This window comes from Bombina bombina, chromosome 2 (assembly GCF_027579735.1).
Source record: "Bombina bombina isolate aBomBom1 chromosome 2, aBomBom1.pri, whole genome shotgun sequence".
Classification (NCBI taxonomy): Eukaryota; Metazoa; Chordata; class Amphibia; order Anura; family Bombinatoridae; genus Bombina; species Bombina bombina.
Genome location: NC_069500.1, coordinates 147847029 through 147872896, shown reverse-complemented (window position 1 = coordinate 147872896; position 25868 = coordinate 147847029). Strand labels below are relative to the sequence as shown.

At 35.7% G+C, this 25868-nt stretch overlaps 1 protein-coding gene across 1 annotated transcript in view; it reads left to right on the top strand.

The window, feature by feature from the left end:
• ANKRD55 (ankyrin repeat domain 55) overlaps window positions 1-25868 on the top strand; it is a 204424-nt gene that overhangs the window by 86865 nt on the left and 91691 nt on the right. The window contains 3 exon segments of the mRNA XM_053699692.1: window positions 6478-6538; window positions 7380-7508; window positions 10034-10218. Of these exon segments, the coding sequence (XP_053555667.1) occupies window positions 6478-6538; window positions 7380-7508; window positions 10034-10218 (375 nt within the window).

Below are 25868 nucleotides of genomic sequence, written 5' to 3'. Positions count from 1 at the left end.
AATACCCAAGGCGATCTGGGATATACGATCCCGTTCGTTAAATTGACCATTAACGGTAGATTGAGACATAGACATGAAATGGGGGAGATAGCAGGTGGAAACTACTCTACATGGCTAAAACATGAGCAATTGCGCCATTTAGTTCATAATTCTAAACACAAGTCAGAATTACTTAGACCCCCTACAAGATTTGAAAAATTATGCTTATTGGAGGTACCTATGTCAGGAACTTTATCTTTAACCAAGCAGTTACTAGAGGACACCATAACTAAGGCACTCCCACCTTACACTTTAGGGTGGCAGAGAGAACTGGAGATTTCCATTTCAGAGGAAGAATGGGAGAACATATTTCATAATACCCATAAGTCATCAGCTTCACCAAAGACACTAGAACTGAACCACAAAATACTGACTAGATGGTACATGACCCCTAATCGTTTAAAACATATTTACTCTAGCGCAGACGACAGATGTTGGAGGGGATGTAGCATGAAAGGTAACATGTCCCACATATGGTGGCAATGTGACAGGCTTAGACCACTTTGGACACAGATTGAGAAGGACTTTCAAATAATAATAGGAGACGCTTTTGTACTGTCCCCTTTGACAGCAATTCTAAATTATAAACCAAAAAACATTTGCAAAATTCGATGGAACCTATTGTTGATAGGACTTAATAGCGCCAGGAATTTGATAGCTAGAAATTGGAAGTCTTCTCGGATCCCCTCTAGGAATGACTGGATACAAAACACAACTACCTTGCTGTCCCACGAGGAATATGTCTATTATAGACGGGGAACCCTGACTAGATTTTATGATATCAAATTTTATTGGGACTCTTTCTTAGGTACTACAGATAAATGACTCACACACAATAGATGTTTCCAGTAAGGAGTCCTTTTCTTCTTATCACCCTTGGTTCTCACCCTCTCCCAATATATATCATCCTCCTCTACCCCCTTCTATCGCATTTTTCCCTTCAGTCTCTTCTTACTCAGCTTTATATAAATGTCATAACTTTGGTTTACTCTACGGCAAATACTAGAGACAATTGTATGATTATATATATCAAGACAGTGATGTTAATGAATGCCTTTTTCTTTTTTGTTCTTTATTTTTGTTTTGTTTTTCCTTTTTGTTTTGGTTTTTGTTTAGGGTTTTTTTTTTTTTTTTTTTTTTTTTTTTTTTTTTTTTTTCTTTTCCTCCTGTCACGATGTGTTCTGACGGTATGACTTGTAATACCGATATGTTGGTTTGGACACTTAGAAATGGCTATACCCTTGTTTGTGTAATAGGGCCATGATTGTTTTCAATTCAAACTAAGATGGATATGTAGCCCTATATATTGCTCTAAAGTAACATGTTGTATATGTATTTATTTATGTTTCCAAAATTTTACCTACCGTTGTATGTTATGAAAATCTCAATAAAAATTATTATTTAAAAAAAAAAAAATATATAACATTTTATTATTATTATTTACATACATTACACTATGAGGCTATGTGTTATAAATGGCCTGCTTCAAAAGGGACTATTTTGGCTGAGGTACCTCCTTATAATTGCATTTGCTGTTATTCTAAGCAATTATTAGATCCAGTCATTGTCATGAGCCATTACAAGAAACATGCATAATCATTCTTTTCATTTTGGCCATTACAACAAACATGCATAGTCATTCTTTTCATTTAGGCCTAATGGTCATCTTGTCCTGAGGTTGTAAATCCGTCTCGCCTCTTTTTGAAGAAGAGATTTGTCTATGTCCCCACCTCTACTATATGGGTCCCCCTTGTCTATGCCCATAAATATAAATCTCAGGGACACAGGGTCACCATCATGATGTTCACAAAAATGCCTTGCAACACTTGTATCTCTGTTATATATGATGTTGTCCCTGTGTTCCTGAATCCTGTCTTTAAAAACTCTCTTGGTTTTACCGACATAGTAACGGGGGCAACTACAGTGTAAAAGGTATACTACCCCCACGGAGTCACAATTAAAAAATAATTTTATTCTATGTTCATTCTCTGCATTTCCTATGAATTTTTGGCCCTTTTCCATGAACGGGCAATATACACGTTTGCCGCAAGGGAAGTTAATTTTAAGGCCCCTGTTCTTTCTTAACCAGTCAGCTGTCAATAGACTCTTTTCATATCTACTACTCACTAGTTTGTCCCTTAAACTTGGGGCTTTTTTGGCTGTCAGAAGTGGATAGTTTCCTACAGCATCCTCACTTGCTTGACTATTAAGCAGCAAGATTTATCACTTTGTTTTTTAGGCTTGATTCATTTATGTCACAATGAGTATTGAAAAGGTACAAAACTTTGGATTATAATGGATTGTAATAAAGATCTTAAAGTACATAAAGAGTGATGCATTCCCTTTTTTTTTCAAGAGAAGAGTAACCTTCTTGCTTTGATAATCTTTCTAAAAATTGTGATTTTGATATAATCTTCTATTGTTGATGCCTGTTTTTCACTACAGAAAATATAAGTAGATTGACAATGAATTTAGTGACAGATAATTTCATAATAAATACCCAACTAAAGGCAAAGCCAACATTTTTATTCAAACACACAACTGGGCTCATAGTTTACTTTGTCAAGACAACAATGCTAAAAACATTTGGCTAGATTACGAGTTTTGCGGTAAGCTGAAACAGCAGCGTTAACAGGTCCTAACGCTGCTTTTTCCCTACCGCTGGTATTACGAGTCTTGCAGGTTTAGGGGCACTGCACACTTTTTTGGCCTTACCGCAAACCGACTTACGTAAACTTTGTAAACCCTTTTTTCTATGGGACTTATATAGCGCCGGTATTACGAGTCTGTCCTGGGAGGCCAAAAAGTGAGCGGTACACCCTCTAGCGCCAAGATTCCTAACGCATTCTAAAGTCAGTAGTTATGAGTTTTATGCTACAATGCTGTAGCATAAAACTCATAACTAAAGTGCTAAAAAGTACACTAAACACCCATAAACTACCTATTAATCCCTAAACCGAGGCCCTCCCGCATCGCAAACATATAATAAAAAATGTAACCCCTAATCTGCCGCTCCAGACATTGCCGCAACCTACATTATATTTAGTAACCCCTAATCTGCTGACCCCAACATCGCCGCCACCTACCTACATTTATTAACCCCTAATCTGCTGCCCCCAACGTCGCCGCCACTATATTAAATGTATTAACCCCTAAATCTAAATCTAACCCTAACACCCCCTAACTTAAATATAATTGAAGTCAATCTAAATAAAATTACTATAATTAACTAAATTATTCCTATTTAAAACTAAATACTTACCTATAAAATAAACCCTAAGCTAGCTACAATATAACTAATAGTTACATTGTAGCTAGCTTAGGGTTTACTTTTATTTTACAGGCAGGTTTGTATTTATTTTAACTAGGTAGAATAGTTACTAAATAGTTATTAACTATTTAATAACTACCTAGCTAAAATAAATACAAATTTACCTGTAAAATAAAACCTAACCTAAGTTACAATAACACCTAACACTACACTACAATTAAATAAATTACCTACATTAAATACAATTAAATAAATTAAATTAAATTAGCTAAATCACAAAAAAACACTAAATTACAGAAAATAAAAAACAAATTACAGATCTTTAAACTAATTACACCTAATCTAATAGCCCTATCAAAATAAAAAAGCCCCCCTCAAAATAAAAAACCCTAGCCTAAACTAAACTATCAATAGCCCTTAAAAGGGCCTTTTGCGGGGCATTGCCCCAAAGTAATCAGCTCTTTTACCTGTAAAAATAATAATACAAACAACCCCCCCAACAGTAAAACCCACCACCCACACAACCAACCCCCCAAATAAAAGTCTAACTAAAAAATACTAAGCTCCCCATTGCCCTGAAAAAGGCATTTGGATGGGCATTGCCCTTAAAAGGACATTTAGCTCTACCGTGAGAAGTCTTCATCAAAGCTGCAAGATGTCCTCAAGGAACCCGGCAGAAGTGGTCCTCCAGACGGGCAGAAGTGGTCCTCCAGACGGGCAGAAGTCTTCATCCGGACGGCATCTTCTATCTTCATCCTTCCGACGCAGAGCGGCTCCATCTTCAAACGACAGCTTCTTCAGAATGAATATCACTTTAAGTGAAGTCATCCAAGATGGCGTCCTTTAGATTCCGATTGGCTGATAGAATTCTATCAGCCAATCAGAATTAAGGTAGAAAAAATCCTATTGGCTGATGCAATCAACCAATAGGATTGACCTGGCATTCTATTAGCTGTTCCAATCAGCCAATAGAATGCGAGCTCAATCCTATTGACTGATTGGAACAGCCAATAGGATTGAAGTTCAATCCTATTGGCTGATTGCATCAGCCAATAGGATTTCTTCTACCTTAATTCCGATTGGCTGATAGAATTCTATCAGCCAATCGGAATCTAAGGGACACAATCTTGGATGACGTTACTTAAAGGGATATTCATTCCGAAGAAGCCGTCGTTTGAAGAGGATGCTCCGCGCCGGATGTCTTGAAGATGGAGCTGCTCTGCGTTGGAAGGATGAAGATAGAAGATGCCGTCTGGATGAAGACTTCTGCCCGTCTGGATGACCACTTCTGCCCATCTGGAGGACCACTTCTGCCTGCTTCCTTGAGGACATCTTGCTGCTTGGATGAAGACTTCCCCCGGTAAGTGAATCTTCGGGGGTTAGTGTTAGGATTTTTTTAAGGGTGTATTGGGTGGGTTTTATTTTTAGGTTAGGACTTTGGGCCTGCAATAGAGCTAAATGCCCTTTTAAGGGCAATGCCCATCCAAAGGCCCTTTTCAGGGCAATGAGGAGCTTAGGTTTTTTTAGTTAGGCTTTTATTTGGGGGGTTGGTTGTGTGGGTGGTGGGTTTTACTGTTGGGGGGGGTTGTTTGTATTTTTTTTTTACAGGTAAAAGAGCTGATTACTTTGGGGCAATTCCCCACAAAAGGCCCTTTTAAGGGCTATTGATAGTTTAGTTTAGGCTAGGGGTTTTTTTTTATTTTGGGGGGGCTTTTTTTATTTTGATAGGGCTATTAGATTAGGTGTAATTAATTTAAAGATCTGTAATTTGTTTTTTATTTTCTGTAATTTAGTGGGTTTTTTTGTGATTTAGCTAATTTAATTTAATTTATTTAATTGTATTTAATGTAGGTAATTTATTTAATTGTAGTGTAGTGTTAGGTGTTATTTTAACTAAGGTTAGGTTTTATTTTACAGGTAAATTTGTATTTATTTTAGCAAGGTAGTTAGTAAATAGTTAATAACTATTTAGTAACTATTCTACCTAGTTAAAATAAATACAAATTTGCCTGTAAAATAAAAATAAAACCTAAGCTAGCTACAATGTAACTATTAGTTATATTGTAGGTAGCTTAGGGTTTATTTTATAGGTAAGTATTTAGTTTTAAATAGGAATAATTTAGTTAATTATAGTAATTTTATTTAGATTTATTTAAATTATATTTAAGTTAGGGGGTGTTAGGGTTAGACTTAGATTTAGGGGTTAATACATTTAATATAGTGGCTGCGACGTTGGGGGTGGCAGATTAGGGTTAATAAGTGTAGGTAGGTTGCGGTGACATTGGGGGCGGCAGATTAGGGGGTTAATAAATATAATGTAGGTGTCGGTGATGTTGGGGGCAGCAGATTAGGGGTTAATAAGTGTAAGATTAGGGGTGTTTAGACTCGGGGTTCATGTTAGGGTGTTAGGTGTAAACATAAAATGTGTTTCCCCATAGGAATCAATGGGGCTGCATTACTGAGATTTACTCTGCTTTTTGGCAGGTGTTAGACTTTTTCTCAGCCGGCTCTCCCCATTGATGTCTATGGGGAAATCGTGCACGAGCACGTACAACCAGCTCAACGCTGACTTAAGCAGCGCTGGTATTGGAGTGCGGTATGGAGCACAATTTTGCTCAACGCTCACTTCTTGCCTTTTAACGCCGGGTTTGTAAAAACCCGTAATACCAGCGCTGCAGGTAAGTCAGCGGTGAGAAAAAACTGCTCGTTAGCACCGCACAGCTTCTAACGCAAAACTCGGAATCTCGCCGATTGTGTTTTATATACACAAATATTTTTATATATATATATATGTATATATATATATATATATATATTTTTATATATATATATATATATATATATATATATATATATATATATATATATATATATATATAATTATATATATGCCCAGGACCATGACAAGGTCTCTATCTCAATGGGCCCCTAACCTACAGCCACATAATGCAAAACTTCAACCAAACACACTGTGATTCACACAAGGGTGACACAGGCTGTTTCTAATTTCCATAAGACACATATTTCTGTGTTTGTTTATATATGTGTATATATATATATATATATATATATATATATATATATATACCGTACATAATATATCTAAATGGCTATCAATGTCCTACTGAATGTATTTTGCATTAAAAGCATTCTTTGTTCTTTTGTAGACTTTTAACTGTACTTCTACAACAGTCAACACTTAGTGAAATTAACCATCAGGACAATGAGGTAAGGATTGTATAGTTTTTTATAGTACACAGAAAAGCTGTGATCAAGGCAAACATATAAACCATTTTTGTTGTTACAAATGTATATTTGATAGAAAACCCTAATGGGATGCAGCAGTTAATCCAGGTGTAGGGCTAGATTATATGCTTGTAATTAAAATGGTGCTAAAGAAAAAATCTAATGTCAGTGGAGTTTAACACAGTGGCACTATTACACTACAAACCACTTCCCCACTATAATACCACTCTACGTACCCACTTCTATATGTGCATCCTCACAACAAATACCCTAAAACCAAATAAACCCCTACATGACTCCTTTTAACAATATACCAAAAAAGAGGACTTCTTCAACACCCTTAGGGGTCCATGTAACACCTAATGTCAACACTTACACACTCTCTTCCTGTAATGTCAACACCTACACACTCTCTTCCTGTAATGTCAACACCTACACACTCTCTTCCTGTAATGTCAACACCTACACACTCTCTTCCTGTTGCTAGATTATAATTCCTAGAAGTAAAAAAAACAAACTAAAAGCACCAAAATTCCCTACACTAATGACAGTTACAGTAAGGTCTAGCTTTAGTTTCTTCCAGGAGCATAAAAATATGAACACAAAATTCTGCAACTTAATATTTGATCACGATCACTTTGTGTCAGATTGTAACATTTAATTACAGAAACATAACAGGAACATCTCATACAGATACAACATAAAACACAGTATCACAAACCATTTGTATGATAAGATATCAACATGAGATAATTTTTTTCTGTTGTTTGTTTTTAAAGTCTTAAATTTTGCTTGAATATTTTTGTACTGATCTCCATGGTAGGGGATGACTTCACTCCATTGGGCTGCATTCCATAATCGACCACAACATGCACAAAACCTACTGCAGAAGGGAGCGGATCCTACCCTCGTAGACAAGGACTTCAAAACCGCACTTCACTGGGCAGTTCAGGTATTTGATGATTTCTATTGTTCATGTATTTAATTTAAATGCTAAAACAATTTAGATGATAAACTATATAAAAATTTAGAGAATAAATTATTGTGGTTTTTTTTCCTTATGTGCTTAAATAGTGTATGAGTAGAAAAGTTAAATTAAATGAACAGGAGACACAAAAGTTTTCTTTCATAATTCAGAACGAGCATAAAATTTTAAATAAACTTCCAATTTACTTCAATTATTTAAATTGTTTTGTTCTTTTGGTACCCTTTGTTGAAAAGGCATAGCTAGGTAGTATCAGAAGCAGCAATAAACTACTGGGAGCTAGCTTCTGATTGGTGGTGGCACATAATTGCCTCTTGTCATTGGCTTACTCAATGTGTTCAGCTAGCTCCCAGTGGTGCATTGCTGTTCCTTCAGCAAAGGATACCCAGAAAATGAAGCATACTTGATAGTAGAAGTAAATTGAAAAAGTTGTTTAAAATAGTATGTTCTATCCGGTTAATGAAATTTAAAAAATGAGTTTCATGTCCCTTTAAACTTATTGATAACGTTGTTTTCTATTTCATTCTTTGTGTCCTCTTTGAAACGTTTTGCCACAGCCCTCCAAAACAATATATGCGCACAGGTTCATTGCAGTTACATAAAATACAGAGAATTGCATATTCAACAAATGCATAATAAAAACACAATGCAATAACAATTAGTCTGAATTTCATATGAATAGTAGATTTTTTTCTGACAAAGTTAGCTTCATCCACTTTCCTTGCTCCTTTAATCACATGACAGCCATCAGCCAATCACAAACACATATACTTATATACTGTGAAATCTTGCACATGCTCAGTGGAAGCTGGTACCTTAGAGAGTGATAAAAAGACTGTGCTGAATCTCTATTATTAAATTTTACTTTAGTGACCCTTTAATAAATATATCCCATATGCTTATGATGAGGGAGGTGATGCAAGATGATTTCGGTATCAGTGCTTGTATATTTCTTTCTGCGCTTTTCTTTTCTATAGCCCTAGGTTCTATGAATATCTATATACAAATATATATATATATATATATATATATATATATATATATATATATATATATATATATATATATATATATATTAGGGTTGCACCGATACCATTTTTTTAAGACCGAGTACAAGTACCGATAGTTGTTTTCAAATACTCGCCGATACCAATTACTGATACTTTTTTTTATGTAATGGGACAGTTTACCAAGCACAATACAGACTAATTATTTAAGATTCCTTCTTTATAATTATGAAGGACTGTAGCTCAAAAGACATTATGAAATCATAAAACAGGTTTTATTTGTCACAAAGTTCACAGAACATGTTTAGAAATAAAAATATTACAATAAAATATATTAGCAACAACAATAAATAACAAATATAAAATTGCAACCAACCAAAAGTGCCATACAGTAAAAAATAGAACAGAATACTGTTTAATCATGGTGAACAACACTATGGGCTAGATTACATTTGACTGGTAAGCTTTACCAATGATCTCATTACACGTCCTACTCCATTAAAGGCTATGGAGTTGGAAATGTGAACAGAGCATTGGTAAAGCTTACATGTTTACATATAAATACATATATACACATATAAATACATAAATACATATATACACATATAAATACATAAATACATATATACACATATAAATACATAAATACATATATACACATGTAAATACATAAATACATATATACACATATAAATACATAAATACATATGTACACATATAAATACATAAATACATATATACACATATAAATACATATGTACACATATAAATACATAAATACATATATACACATATAAATACATAAATACATATATACACATATAAATTCATAAATACATATATACACATATAATACAAAAATACATATATACACATATAAATACATAAATACATATGTACACATATAAATACATAAATACATATATACACATATTAATACATAAATACATATGTACACACTACTAAACATATAAAAAAAAATTATATATATACACACACATATTTAGACGTGCATGTTTGTATCTCTATGTTAAAGCCCTTTGCAGTTCTTTTTTTTCTAAGACCTGAGACCTCATATCTTTGAACCCTTATAACTTTTTTGTGCATTTTCTTAAAATAATTTTTATCAGATATTGTTATTATAAGTGTAACTGTACTTTTACATTTAATTTTAACGCATGTTAAATTCAATTGCGCTCAAGCGAACGCGTTTACTTTCAACTTGTAATACGCGTGTTACATCCAATGTGAGCAGAGCCGTGATAAACCCTTTTTCACTCGCGCGCAACACTTTTCACACCACTCGTAATCTAGCCCTAAATGTTCTTATTGTTTAAAGTGAAACATTCTGTTCAAAATAATGTAATTTATTACTCCAATTGTACTTGCAATAATGTCTATTTACTATTTCAGTTGTACACTGATTCTCTCAAAAGCATCTCTCTGCTGTATTTACAGCTCATTATATTTTTACTTTGATTTTAGAGTGGAAACAGGACTCTGTGTTCAATTATTCTAGATCATCACCAGGGTCAGTCCACAATCAACTATGATGATGAAAATGGAAAGACGTGTATGCACATAGCAGCCGCCGCAGGCTACAGCGATATTATCTGTGAACTTGCCAGAGTCCCCGAGTGCAACTTACAGGCGCTTGATGTTGATGACAGGTAACATTGCATATGGTATTGTTAAATTGCATTTTATTTACCACTAGTACCATTTATAGACATACACAGGAATTATATGTAGTAATAATTACAATGTGAACCAAAAGCCTATTTTTTTTTGCGTTTGCATTGCTGACAACTTGTAATTCCAGCTTACATTAGCATGCGCTGGTTTTACACAGTGGAGCGCAAATATCGCTTTCATGAAAGCGATATTAATCACTCTAGTTATAATCTAAGTGTGTTACTACCAATCACCAGCTTATTTCTAGTATTGTAGGTTATGTACATATTTTTTTCAAGAAAGGACAGCAAGAGAAAAAAAGTAAATTTGAAAATAGAAATGTCTTAAAATTGCATGCTCTATCGCAGGAGTTTTCAAATCTGTCCTTATGCCTCCCTATCAGGCAAGATTTTCAGGATTACCTGATTGGGTGAGAGCAGATTACAAACCATGATTACTTCTCAGCTGATTTTTGCACATACGCTCCAGTTCAGATATATAAAATTGAAAATCTGTCCCGTTAGTGAGGTCTGAGGACAGGTTTGAAAACCCCTGCAGAAACTTTCAAGTTTAATTTGGGCTTTCCAATCCTATCCCTTTTTAATGAAAATAACAACAAAATAAACAATGAATATATATTTTTTAATTTTCTATAACAACTAATTGAGGCAAATCTTTCGTATGAATTTTTTAAGTGAAGTAATACATTAAGCTCAATTTGTTAATTGATCTGATCGGGATGATTAACAAGTCCTTGCACAATTGATAACTTGAGAGTGCAAGGTGCGCTTTTAATATCGCTGGACTTTACTAGGATTAGCACGCAAATTGATATTATTATACAAGTCCATGGTAAAGAAGAATTACCAGAGAATATTTTGCACGGCCGACATTCCTTTAGCTTCCCCTATGCTTTAAATTGATATCACAACTGCACTAAACATCGCTCATATTAAAAGTTGAAAGTTATGCATGGCGCTCAAGCAAAACACATAAGACGGCTAGAAAACTCGACTTGAGACCTGAAGTAAAGTGTAAGGGATAGAATAAAAGATTTACAAAACACATGTAAAACACATTTAAAAAAAAGTATTACACCAATATACTGTATACATATTTAATATAAAATCTAAGTTTAATATTAAAATAAATGTATAAAAAGTGTTAAAAAGGGATATGGTACATATTAAGGTGTTTGACTGCTAAGAGCTTAAAAGTCTATATATATTGCAGGAGTTTTCAAACATATACAGTATATATATATATATATATATATATATATATATATATATATATATATATATATATGTCTATATCTTTGCATGTATACTTCTGTATATAAGTATATACATGTATATTTATGTGTTTATATGTGTAAATATATATGTATATTTATATTCTTTTGAGCCCTTCCCAGTCAAACACCCTAAAATATCCAACAAAAATTTTAAACAAATTGAATGTTTTTATGTTTCTTTAATAGAAATAATACTTGAAATACCTATCTTCTTTACGTAGAAGAAAATGTTCTTTATATATATATATATATATATATATATTGTATATATATATATATATATATATATATATATATATATATATATATATATATATATATATATATATATATATATGTGTGTGTGTGTATGTATTCATGTACTCATGTATTCATATATAGATAGATAGATAGATAGATAGATAGATAGATAGATAGATACACATACATTTACCACTGTGGGACGGCTGCGGTTCACCAGAAGGGGAAAGTATTAATACATATTATACACCTGTTTGCATGTACATACATTTATATATTATATTTATTTTTTTAAAAATAAAAATAACATTTTATTCTAAGTGAAGAACATAGGTATTTTAAGTATTTCTTAACGCATGTTCAGCATTAGCGCAGTTGTCCTAGCACACTGGTTTAGCACACAAGCGAAAGCCAAAAGAGCGTATTGTTGCACGCTCCATAAAAGTCTATGGGGATAGGGAGTTGGTGCGGCCGCACTGTACGTTCTTCAGATGTTACTACACTTGTTAACATTTTACTTATAACTTGTAATGTGAGGGCAAGAATAGGATTGCTATTGATTTAACTTGAGTGGAGTTCGCACTTAAAGGGATAGGACAGTCAAAATTAAACTTGCATGATTCAAATAGAGCATGTAATTTTAAGACACTTTTACATTCACTTTTAATGGCAAATGTGCTTTGTTCTCTTGATATCCCTTGTTGAAATTGAATATGCACATATCCTACACTAGTGGCAGCTAGTTGCTGATTGGTGCCTGCACACATTTGTCTCTTGTGATTGGCTAACTGGATGTGTTCAGCTAGCTGCCAGTAATGCAGTGCTGTTCCTTCAACAAAGGATAACAAGATAATGAAGCAAATATGATAATAGAAGCAAATTGGAAAGTTGTTTAAAATTGTATGTTCTATCCAAATCATGAAATAAAATGTTGGGGTGTCCTGTGACTTTAATAGCGCTAATATTTTTGTGCTCCACTTGTAATCTAGGAATAGTTTTGTTATACCAATGTTCATCAAACGTTTCATTATCATGTACCCATTTAGTTATAATATTACTATTAACGGCCCCCAATCCAGAATATGTAAATATTATTGATCTTTAACAAGATCTTGACTAAAACATATATGAAAAAAGTGTCATATATATACTTTTAAATTATCATGGATCATTTTAGAATGTGCTTACCGAAATGCTATCTTTTGTTTATTTGTATTTTACACAAGATAGAATATACAGCAAACTTTTATACTTGTCTAAACATTGTTAGTGTATGGTAAATTAACAATGGAAGGCAATCAACTGTCCAATGGTATTATCATTTGATGAGTTTTTATATTGAAAAGTTATACTCCAGAGTTAATTTTGGTTCTGCTTCTTTGCTTTTTAAAAAAACTCAATTTCCTGTTACAACAAACCGACTTTTTTTTTATTATTTTCTGTTCTCATGCTATTTTACAACAAGGTCAATAATAAATCACTTATTTCATCCTAACACTCTTCCACATCTTTTTAAAATTAGTTACTAAAAGAATACTTTGATCTTTTTTTATTTAATAGATTTTTATTGAGGCAACAAAAGGCAATACAGAGAAAAATGAGACAATTCACAAACACCATTAAGATGAATATAAATGTTTTATTATTAGATAAAGTCCACTGGTTGTGTCCAGGAATCCTTTGATTTTTTGACTCATTATATTCCTATTGTTATTACATTGTCCCTATGTAACTTGAAATCTTATTCCGCACATTAACTATTTCAACATTATTTAATCGTGCAAAGTGATCTAATATCAAATAAAGAAACGGTTAGTATTTTAATAAATTGTACAAAAAATACTTACACATAATTAAATTGATTCAAAGATTGAGAAAAATACAAAAAAGGAATTCAAAACATTCTTTTCCCCAAAAAAAGTTGATCACTCTACACCATTTTTTATTAACTTGGCTTACAATATAACTGTGTAACATGGGGAAAATGTACTACTTTAGTTTTTTTTTTATTGTGACAAATCAGGACTCTGTATAAGTCCCAAATATTGTATTGACTCCTATGTGTCTACCTGTTTTAAAGGGACAGTATACACTAATTTTCATATAACTGCATGTAATAGATACTACTATAAAGAATAATATACACAGATACTAATATAAAAATATATTAAAAAATCTAGTATAAAACTTTTTAAAAAATATACTTCGACAATCCTAATTTAGCACTGTTGATGAGGTTAGACTGGGACACCCAGTGAAAGAGGCTTAGAAAGAGCAGACCCTCCCCCCTCCCCTTCCTATGAAAACACAGATTACACAAACAGGATTTATCAGGAGTATGTAGACATCAGTATACATCTAAAACTTTGGGGTTGGAGTCTGAAAATAAGAACTCACAGCCAGATTACGAGTTTTGCGTTATGGCTTGCTCGCTAATTACTTGTAAGTTATTTTCCCCGCTCACCTTTCATAGGGCTGCTATTACAGGTTTTGTAAAAACCGGCTTGTGCGGGCGATATGGTTGCGTTGAGCTCCATACGTTACCGAAATACAAGCGCTGCTTTGACGTGTTCGTGCACGATTTCCCCATAGACATCAATTGGGAGAGCCGGCTAAAAAAAAAGCTCTGTAACGCAGCCCCATTGATGTCTATGGGGGAAAAAAATGTATGTTTAAACCTAACACCCTAACATAAACCCTGAGTGTAAACACCCCTAATCTGCTGCCCCTGACATCGCCGACACCTACATTAAACTTATTAACCCCTAATCTGCCGTCCCCAATGTCGCTGCCACCTACCTACACTTATTAACCCCTAATCTGCCGCCCCCAATGTCGTCACCACCTATCTACACTTATTAACCCCTAATCTGCCGCCCCAATGTCGCCGCAACCTACCTACACTATTAACCCCTAATCTGCAACCCCCAATGTCGCATCCGCCACTATACTAAAGTTATTAACCCCTAACCTCTGGCCTCCCACATTACTAACACTAAATAAATATATTAACCCCTAACGTAGCCCTAAGTATAACCCTAACGTAACCCTAACATCCCCTAACTTTAACCTAATTAAAATAATTCTAAATAAAACTTACTATTGATAACTAAATAATTCCTATTTAAAACTAAATACTTACCTGTAAAAATAAACCCTAAGCTAGCTACAATATAACTAATAGGTACATTGTAGTTAGCTTAGGTGTTATTTGTATTTCACAGGTAAGTTTGTATTTATTTTAACTAGGTAGACTAGTTAGTAAATAGTGATTAACTATTTACTAGCTACCTAGTTAAAATAAATACAAATTTACCTGTAAAATAAAACCTAACCTGAGTTACACTAACACCTAACATTACAATAAAATTAAATAAATAAAATTAACAAAATACAATTATCTAAATTACAAAAAAATAAACACTAACGGCTAGATTTAGAGTTTGGCGTTAGCCGTCAAAACCAGCGTTAGAGGCTCCTAACGCTGGTTTTAGGCTACCGCCGGTATTTAGAGTCAGTAAGGAAAGGGTCTAACGCTCACTTTCCAGCCGCAACTTTTCCATACCTCAGATCCCCCTATGCCATTTGCGTATCCTATCTTTTCAATGGGATCTTCCTAACGCTGGTATTTAGAGTCGTTGCTGAAGTGAGCGTTAGAAATCTAACGACAAAACTCCAGCCGCAGAAAAAAGTCAGTAGTTAAGAGCTTTCTGGGCTAACGCCGGTTTATAAAGATCTTAACTACTGTGCTCTAAAGAACACTAACACCCATAAACTACCTATGTACCCCTAAACCGAGGCCCCCCCCACATCGCCGCCACTCTATTAAAAAATTTTAACCCCAATCTGCCGACCGCACACCGCCGCCACCTACTTTATCCCTATGTACCCCTAATCTGCTGCCCCTAATACCGCCGACACCTACATAATATTTATTAACCCCTAATCTGCTGCCCCCGTTATCGCTGACACCTGCATATTTTTTTAACCCCTAATCTGCCGCTCCGTACACCGCCGCAACCTACATTATACCTATGTACCCCTAATCTGCTGCCCCTAACACAGCCGACCCCTATATTATATTTATTGACCCCTAATCTTCCGCCCCCAACGTCGCCTCCACCTACCTACAATTATTAACCCCTAATCTGCAGACCGGACCACACCGCTACTATAATAAATGTATTAACCCCTAAAGCTAAGTCTAACCCTAACACTAACACCCCCCTAACTTAAATATAATTTAAATCTAACTAAATAAATTAACTCTTATTAAATAAATTAATCCTATTTAAAGCTAAATACTTACCTGTAAAATAAACCCTAATATAGCTACAATATAAATTATAATTATATTGTAGCTATTTTAGGATTAATATTTATTTTACAGGCAACTTTGTATTTATTTTAACCAGGTACAATAGCTATTAAATAGTTATTTACTATTTAATAGCTACCTAGTTAAAATAATTACAAAATTACCTGTAAAATACATCCTAACCTAAGTTACAATTAAACCTAACACTACACTATCAATAAATGAATTAAATAAAATACCTACAATTATCTACAATTAAACCTAACACTACACTATCAATAAATTAATTAAATACAATACCTACAAATAAATACAATTAAATAAACTAACTAAAGTACAAAAAATAAAAATAACTAAGTTACAAAAAATAAAAAAATATTTACAAACATTAGAAAAATATTACAACAATTTTAAACTAATTACACCTACTCTAAGCCCCCTAATAAAATAACAAAGCCCCCCAAAATAAAAAAAATGCCCTACCCTATTCTAAATTAAAAAAGTCCTGAAAAGCCCTGAAAAGGACCATTTGCGGGGCATGCCCCAAAGAATTCAGCTCTTTTGCCTGTAAAAAAAAAAAACATACAATACCCCCCCCAACATTACAACCCACCACCCACATACCCCTAATCTAACCCAAACCCCCCTTAAATAAACCTAACACTAAGACCCTGAAGATCTCCCTACCTTGTCTTCACCACACCGGGTCCCGATCTGTCCAGAAGAGCCTCCAAAATCTTCATCCAAGCCAAAGCGGGGGCTGAAGAGTGACGTCGATCCTCCGGCTGAAGTCTGGATCCAAGCGGCAAATGAAGAAGTCCATCTTCGGGAAGAAATCTTCATCCTATCCGGGCAGAAGAGGACATCCGGACTGGCAAACATCTTCATCGAAGCCGCATCTTCTATGTTGTTCCATCCGATGACGAGTGGCTGATCTTGAAGACCTCCAGTGCGGATCCATCCTCTTCGTTCGACGTCCAACTGAAGAATGAAGGTTCCTTTAAGGGACGTCATCCAAGATGGCGTCCCTCGAATTCCGATTGGCTGATAGGATTCTATCAGCCAATCGGAATTAAGGTAGGAAAATTCTGATTGGCTGATGGAATCAGCCAATCAGATTCAAGTTCAATCCGATTGGCTGATCCAATCAGCCAATCAGATTGAGCTTGCATTCTATTGGCTGTTCCGATCAGCCAATAGAATGCGAGCTCAATCTGATTGGCTGATCCAATCAGCCAATCGGATTGAACTTGAATCTGATTTGCTGATTCCATCAGCCAATCAGAATTTTCCTACCTTAATATAGGGGTCGGCGGTGTTAGGGGCAGCAGATTAGGGGTACATAGGGATAATGTAGGTTGCGGCGGTGTACGGAGCGGCAGATTAGGGGTTAATAATAATATGCAGGGGTCAGCGATAGCGGGGGTGGCAGATTAGGGGTTAATAAGTGTAAGGTTAGGGGTGTTTAGACTCGGGTACATGTTAGGGTGTTAGGTGCAGACTTAGGAAGTGTTTCCCCATAGGAAACAATGGGGCTGCGTTAGGAGCTGAACGCTGCTTTTTTGCAGGTGTTTTTTTTTCAGCTCAAACTGTCCCATTGTTTCCTATGGGGGAATCGTGCACGAGCACGTTTTTTAAGCTGGCCGCGTCCGTAAGCACCGCTGGTATCGAGAGTTGAAGTAGCGGTAAATATGCTATACGCTCCATTTTTTGGAGCCTAACGCAGCCCTTCTGTGAACTCTAAATACCAGCGGTATTTAAAAGGTGCGGGAGAAAAAAAGCATGCGTAGCTAACGCACCCCTTTGGCCGCAGAACTCTAAATCTAGCCTTAAATTACACAGAATAAAAAAAGAAATGATCAAAAATAAAAACAAATTACTCCTAATCTAATAGCCCTATCAAAATAAAAAGCCTCCCAAAATAAAAAAAAATCCTAGCCTACACTAAACTGCCAATGGCCCTTAAAAGGGTCTTTTGCGGGGCATTGCCCCAAAGAAATCAGCTCTTTTATGTGTAAAAAAAAAATACAAACACCCCCCAACAGTAAAACCCACCACCCACACAACCAAACCCCCCAAATAAAAACCTATCTAAAAAAAACTAAGCTTCCCATTGCCCTGAAAAGGGCATTTAGCCTTTTTTACATTGCCCAAAACCCTAAGCTAAAAATTAAACCCACCCAATAAACCCTTAAAAAAAAACTAACACTAACCTCAGACGATCCACTTACAGTTTTTGAAGACCGGACATCCATCCTCATCCAGGCGTCAGAAGTCCTCATCAAAACCGGCAGAAGTTTTCATCCAAGCGGGCAGAAGACCTCCTTGAAGCCGGCAGAAGTCTTCATCCAAGCGGGCAGAAGTCTTCATCCAGATGGCATCTTCTATCTTCATCCATCCGGTGCGGAGAGGATCCATCTTCAAGACATCCGGCACGGAGCATCCTCTTCTTACGATGGTTGCTGAAGAATGAAGTTTCCCTTTAAATGACGTCATCCAAGATGGAATTCTATCAGCCAATAGGAATTAAGGGGGGAAAATCCTATTGGCTGTTGCAATCAGCCAATAGGATTGAGCTTTCATCCTATTAGCTGATCCAATCAGCCAATAGGATTGAGCTCGCATTCTATTGGCTATTCGAATCAGCCAATAGAATGCAAGCTCAATCCTATTGGCTGATTGGATCAGCCAATAGGATGAAAGCTCAAGCCTATTGGCTGGTGGGTTTTACTGTTGGGGGGTGTTTGTATTTTTTTTTACAGGTAAAAGAGCTGATTTCTTTGGGACAATGCCCCGCAAAAGGCCCTTTCAAGGGCCATTGGCAGTTTAGTGTAGGCTAGGGTTTTTTATTTTGATAGGGCTATTAGATTAGGAGTAATTCGTTATTTTTGATCATTTCTTTTTTTATTTTGTGTAATTTAGTGTTTATTTTTTTGTAATTTAGATAATTGTATTTTGTTAATTTTATTTATTAAATTGTATTGTAATGTTAGGTGTTAGTGTAACTCAGGTTTTATTTTACAGGTAAATTTGTATTTATTTTAACTAGGTAGCTAGTAAATAGTTAATAACTATTTACTAACTATTCTACCTAGTTAAAATAAATACAAACTTACCTGTGAAATAAAAATAACACCTAAGACTTCCGGTAGGCGGTGTTTAAAGATGGCCACTGAATCCTGAGGCTCTGTGGACTTTGGGAGAAAAGTGACCATATATTTAACCATCCAGGCATCCCTTGGCAAAATTTGTGCCCGGGAACTAAATTGGATCAAGGAATTTCACCCCTTGGCCACCGAGAAGCAAGTTAAAGAAGAAAAGGACGTTTGGCGCTGTGGCGGGCTTTGTACCGCCAAGGTGTATATAGTTACCCCCTCACAATGGAAACATTTACCACTGGTAGATTGGACATGGCCACACAGATACTCGCTGAATTTAAAGCCGTTTTTATACCTAAGTTGGACCACCTTCTGACAGCCTGCACAGATCTCTGCGCAGAAATACAACCAAAGAAACAATCTCTTCTGCTGGAAAGAAATGTCTCAGGCCACTGTGGTCATGCTTCGCTAAACATCACAATTGATGCTACACCTCGCCCGCAAGAGATAGCGAGGGGCTTGACAAATTCCGCTTGCACGCATGTTGCAGCTCCAGTGGAGACACTGCAGACTTTGGACCCTCCCTCAGTCCTACGGGCCGCTGATTTATCTACCGATCCAGCCTTACTGCTGTCCCTGCCACCTGCACTGGGGTTAATTTCAGCAAGACCAAGCAGTAAAGAACAGGCTCACTATTGTACCAGTGATCTTGCAAATCCAGCTAGCAGCATCTTCAGCACACAATATCTCCCCACCGCTGATGGCGGAGACCGACAAGACCAGTATTCAAGCCTATCTAAAATGCTGGCTGCCCGACGTGCCACTCAGCTCACAGTGAGCATCAAGGGAAAAGAAGCTATTACAGCCGTTGGGGACACAATGCCGATCGCCATGACTACTGGCAATACATCTAAGCTGCAGTGGGATCATGGCATTTATTTTTCTGCCCATCAACTCCTGAACGATGCAATTCCCCATGCTGTATACTGTCAGTATAGTAAAATATCACACAGAGGATGGTTGTTGCTGGCGACTCAGCTGTTGCAGGAAACAGGTATAGAGCTGTTTGCAGACGCCGAGGGACTCATGCTATGGGACTTACATTCCTCATTCCCACCGCTCTCAAGACCGGTTGCTAATTTGTACTTACTGAGAGCTGGATCCGCACAGCGGCACAGGAGAGGTATTGGCTGAGTTTGTTGTGGTGGAAAGGTGTTGGCTGCTCTCCTGATTGTCTGACTTAAGCAAACGTTTTGAACAATAAACGCAGCCTGGTTCATTTATTCCTACTATGCTCACTGTTAGAAAAATTTTGCAAGGCTTCTTGCAGTACTCATACTACTATATAGCAATTGCTGTGAACCAGTCTACTAACCCAAGAAAGTGAACTGCATCCCGTTATTTTTGTGGCCCTGTTGGCCTCTTGTTACTGTGTGTGTGAGACTCCGCTTTGATGGGACGCTGCCCTGGAACCCTGCACAGCAGTGGTTGTGTAACACCTGATAGAAAGGTCTGCGCATCGCAGGCTGTGTGAGATTCTTGCTCCTGCATGCACAGAGCCCTTGTGAACTCCCCTGCTCATGTTTGACAGAATTGCTTTGGAACCGCATACTGTCTGTCTTAGCCCTGTTAGCTATTGTTATTTAAATATCATCATTAGTTGTAGCTCACTTGGGTTTCATCTAAAAGAGAACATTTCAGAAAATGCATGTCTTTAATCTTGGTGCAAATAGACATAATTTTGTTATTAATTATCATGCTGCATCTGTTTTAATATAAGCAGAGTTTAATTAAGTCTATGTAAAAGGGACACAGATTTACTTACGCAGAGTGCTAAATGGTTCAGTAGCAATAACATTGTTCCTAAGGTTTGTTTGCTCCTGGATTTACTTTGAAAAATTTGCAATGTTTAATATTGAAGCTATATTTCTAGTTATAACCCTTAGTTTATGTGTGTATATATATATATATATTTTTTACTTTACTAGCACTTAATCTCATGAAGCAAAATATTTTTTAAGCATCTAAAATAGGCAGTATCTAGAAATATCATGTTCTATGCCACCTTTTACAAAAGAAGATGCTGGCCTACTCACTATGCCTCCAAATCTACCTCAGAAGAGGTAATCTTTGCATCACCAAAGGCATAACACTCAATCTACACCCCGGCCACCCCACTCAAACTCACTACCATCTCCTACTTTGCAGAGGCCTTCCAAATGCACGATGCTAGACCCTAGAATAACACTATTGCTATAAGATTGATATGGCACTGATATTCCATTTCAATTACATTCCCATAATTTAATTAGTATTCCTAGCATATCTTCCCCTGACTCACCACAATGTACATGACTAGAGGGGAAAAAAAAAGAGACAAGGAAGGAAAAAACAAAAAAAACAAAACAACCCTCATTGCAATATCCCCAAACCTATTGCTAAATCCCCCACACTGTAATTTGGGATACATATATTTGCACAGTGCCCCTACATGACACACTCCATCCTTTCAAAACATGTTCACTAATACCCACTCTAATCGATATACGCTCATACTGTGTCCGGTCGGGAAATACTTTCATACCTTATAGGTCAAATAAGAGCTAATAAACCAATACTGTACGATAGTGTGGGTATTGTCTATATTATAACTCTCTATATCAAACTAATCTAGAGAGGCCATCTTGATATTGAATAAGAGCATACTAGCCTTCCACACCATGGTGAGGAGACAATAAGGTGTAACACTGACGCATCCTGCAAGAACTAGTCTTTAGCTAATATTTCTGCAATATATTTAGTTAGGAGGTTTGCAATCCTTCTAAGGAATATTTCTGAACTTTAGGGGATAGCACACAGGCGTCTTGTGTAATATTTGTAAGATACCCTAACGACTAGCTGTAGTTTGTTTTAGTTTATTATTGTTTAGTTTATTATGTTTAAAATGTTAAAACCCCAGCGATGTGTACAAATACAAATTTTCTACAAGTGATATGGAACCAGCATGATTTACATAATGTGGATATGGATCTAATTGCGTCTGTTATTTGTCCCTAAGCATGCTAAATTATATTCTGCCCTGCGTGGCGCAAAGACACGTGACTTATACAATTGTATACATTGTTGGATATAAATAAAAGTTTAAAAAAAAAAATAACACCTAAGCTAACTACAATGTAACTATTAGTTATTTTGTAGCTAGCATAGGGTTTATTTTACAGGTAAGTTAATATTTAGTTTTAAATAGGAAATATTTAGTAATAATAGTAGGTTTTTATTTAGATTTATTTTAATTATTTTTAAGTTAGGGGGTTTTATGGTTAGGATTACGTTAGGGTTAGGTTTAGGGGTTAATAGGCTTATTATAGCGGTGGAGTGGGCGGACGACAGATTAGGGGTTAATTATATTTAAATAGTGTTTTTGATGAGGGAGGGTGGTGGTTTAGGGGTTATTAATTTTATTATAGTGGCAATGATGTCGGGGAGTGGCGGAATAGGGGTTAATACATTTTCTCTTACAAGGTGTATCCAGTCCACGGATTCATCCTTTATTGTGGGATATTCTCATTCCCTACAGGAAGTAGCGAATGAGAATATCCCACAAGTAAGGATGAATCCGTGGACTGGATACACCGTAAGAGAAAGTAATTTATCAGGTAAGCATAAATTCTGTTTTTTAAGTGGCGGCGATGTCCGTAGCGGCAGATTAGGGGTTAATAATTTTATTTTATTATTTGCGATGCAGGAGGGCCTTGGTTTAAGGGTTAATAGGTAGTTTATGGGTGTTAGTGTACTTTGTGACAGTTTAGTTATGGGTTTTATGCTACAAATTTGTAATGTAAAACTCATAACTACTGACTTTAGCGGTACAGATGGCGGTACAGAGTTTGTCATTTTAGGCTGTACCGCTCACTTTTTGGCCTCCCTGCAAAACTTGTAATCCCGGCGCTATGGAAGTCCCATTGAAAAAGGACTTTTTTAAAAGTGCGGTACTTACGTTGCGTGACAGCCAAAAAAGTGTGCGTTACAGCTATTCTGACAAGACTTGTAATAGCAGCAGTAGGGAAAAAGCATTGTTATGGGCCATAACGATGCTTTTTCACACATAACACCAAACTCGTAATCTGGCTGAATGTTATTTAAAAAGAAGCAAAACCATACACTTTTACAAAAACACTCCCAGACGGGCTATATAAATGGATTATCTACAAAACAATTATGCAAAGAAAAATCTATTGTACAATGTCCCTTTAAACTAAAAATTATGAAAAAAGAAGCAATACCTGGACAATTATCATATTTTCTAAAATGTCTGGCAATTGATGTTTTTGGATGATCACAATCTGAAGATAACAAACAATCTTACGGGTGATTAGCCGCGCTTTACAAGTACCCAATACATACATACATACAATCTTGTATACGCTCTTTCAGGGGACATATTGTGTAGCCCACGTATTGACACACACTTTCCATGTGACGAAATAAACCACATATCCTGATTTACAGATTAAAAGTTTTAATTTTTATTCCTCTGTTATTGATCCATACATTCATAAAATGAAGCAGTTTTACTAAGCTAACAAGTGACACCTTTTTGCTCTTTGCAGAAGTTTTTTTCTAATATTCTCACCTATAGTTTTTGTTTTTCTTAAAACAAAGAAACAACCATTTCGCAAAATATTCTTTAGATCTTTATCTCTTTCTAAAAATCGTATTATTACACCAAATTACAAACTGGGGGAGGGTCTAGAAAAAGTCATCACAAACATAAATAGTTCTCCTTCCCTGTGACGTTCTAGTTATCCTTCAAGGACATCTTAGTATGCTAACTAGACCACCAATTAACTTAAAAAAAATATTATATGATCTTCATACAGATTTTCTGGACCAAATATTTTCATAATTTGAAAATATATCAGACATACATTAAAATTAAAATATTTTATATGTAATATTTCAATAACACGCCTTAAGAATCCTAAGCTCTCATATGTGCTAACCCAACTCCTTTAAGATCTAAATTGAGAAATGCAAAAATTATGTACTTTTTACTGTTAGATATATATTTCTGATACTGTTCATCTAAAATACACATATATTTACCTATATATCTATAGGAATAGATATGCAGGTATAGGTTTATACACATATAAATAGAAATATGTATTTAAGAATAAAAAGGGCATTATCTCATAAGTGAAGAACATTGGAATGTGAAATATGTACAATAAATATACAGTAAAACATAGAAATACATAAATAAATATGTGCGCACACACACATACAAATATATATATATATAATTGAAGAAAGGTATGCACTCACTGAATTTGTGCAAAAAAAGGTGCTTTATTGGCACTTCAAACAGGTAACGTTTTGGGGATCAATCACCCCTTCATCAGACCAAGTGAACAAGTGAACAAACAGAGGTGATTATAACAGGTGTAAACCCCACCCCCTGCACCCTGGTAGCTGCTCTTTAGGTGAGAGTGCGCTTTATATTGGAATTTTATATATATATATACTGTATATATATATATATATATATATATATATATATATATATATATATATATATATATATATATATACGTGGAGAAGATTTGGTAAATTCTACAGCGCTAATCCCTGTTTTATTAAGGAATTTAGGTAAACCTATTTGAAAAGTTATATATATATGAAAGTTATATATTTTCATATACACTAACGGCTAGATTTAGAGTTTTGTCGGTAACGACCCGCGTAGCTAACGCTGGCTTTTTTCTGGCCGCACCATTTAAATACCTCTGGTATTGAGAGTTCACAGAATGGCTGCGTTAGGCTCCAAAAAGGGAGCATACAGGCATATTTAACGCCACTGCAACTCTTGATACCAGAGTTGCTTACGGACGCGGCCAGCTTCAAAAACGTGCTCGTGCACGATTCCCCCATAGAAAACAATGGGGCTGTTTGAGCTGGAAAAAAACCTAACACCTGCAAAAAAGCCGCGTTCAGCTCCTAACGCAGCCCCATTGTTTGCTATGGGGAAACACTTCCTACGTCTGCACCTAACACCCTAACATGAACCCGAGTCTAAACACCCCTAACCTTACACTTATTAACCCCTATTCTGCCGCCCCCGCTATCGCTGACACCTGCATATTATTATTAACCCCTAATCTGCCGCTCCGTAAACCGCCGCTACTTACATTATCCCTATGTACCCCTAATCTGCTGTCCCTAACACTGCCGACCCCTATATTATATTTATTAACCCCTAATCTGACCCCCACAATGTCGCCTCCACCTAACTACACTTATTAACCCCTAATCTGCCGAGCGGACCGCACCGATATTATAATAAAGTTATTAACCCCTAATCCGCCTCACTAACCCTATAATAAATAGTATTAATCCCTAATCTGCCCTCCCTAACATCGCCGACACCTAACTTCAAACATTAACCCCTAATCTGCCGACTGGAGCTCACCGCTATTCTAATAAATGTATTAACCCCTAAAGCTAAGTCTAACCCTAACACTAACACCCCCCTAAGTTAAATATAATTTACATCTAACGAAATTAATTAACTAAATTATTCCTATTTAAAGCTAAATACTTACCTGTAAAATAAACCCTAATATAGCTACAACATAAATTATAATTATATTATAGCTATTTTAGGATTAATATTTATTTTACAGGCAACTT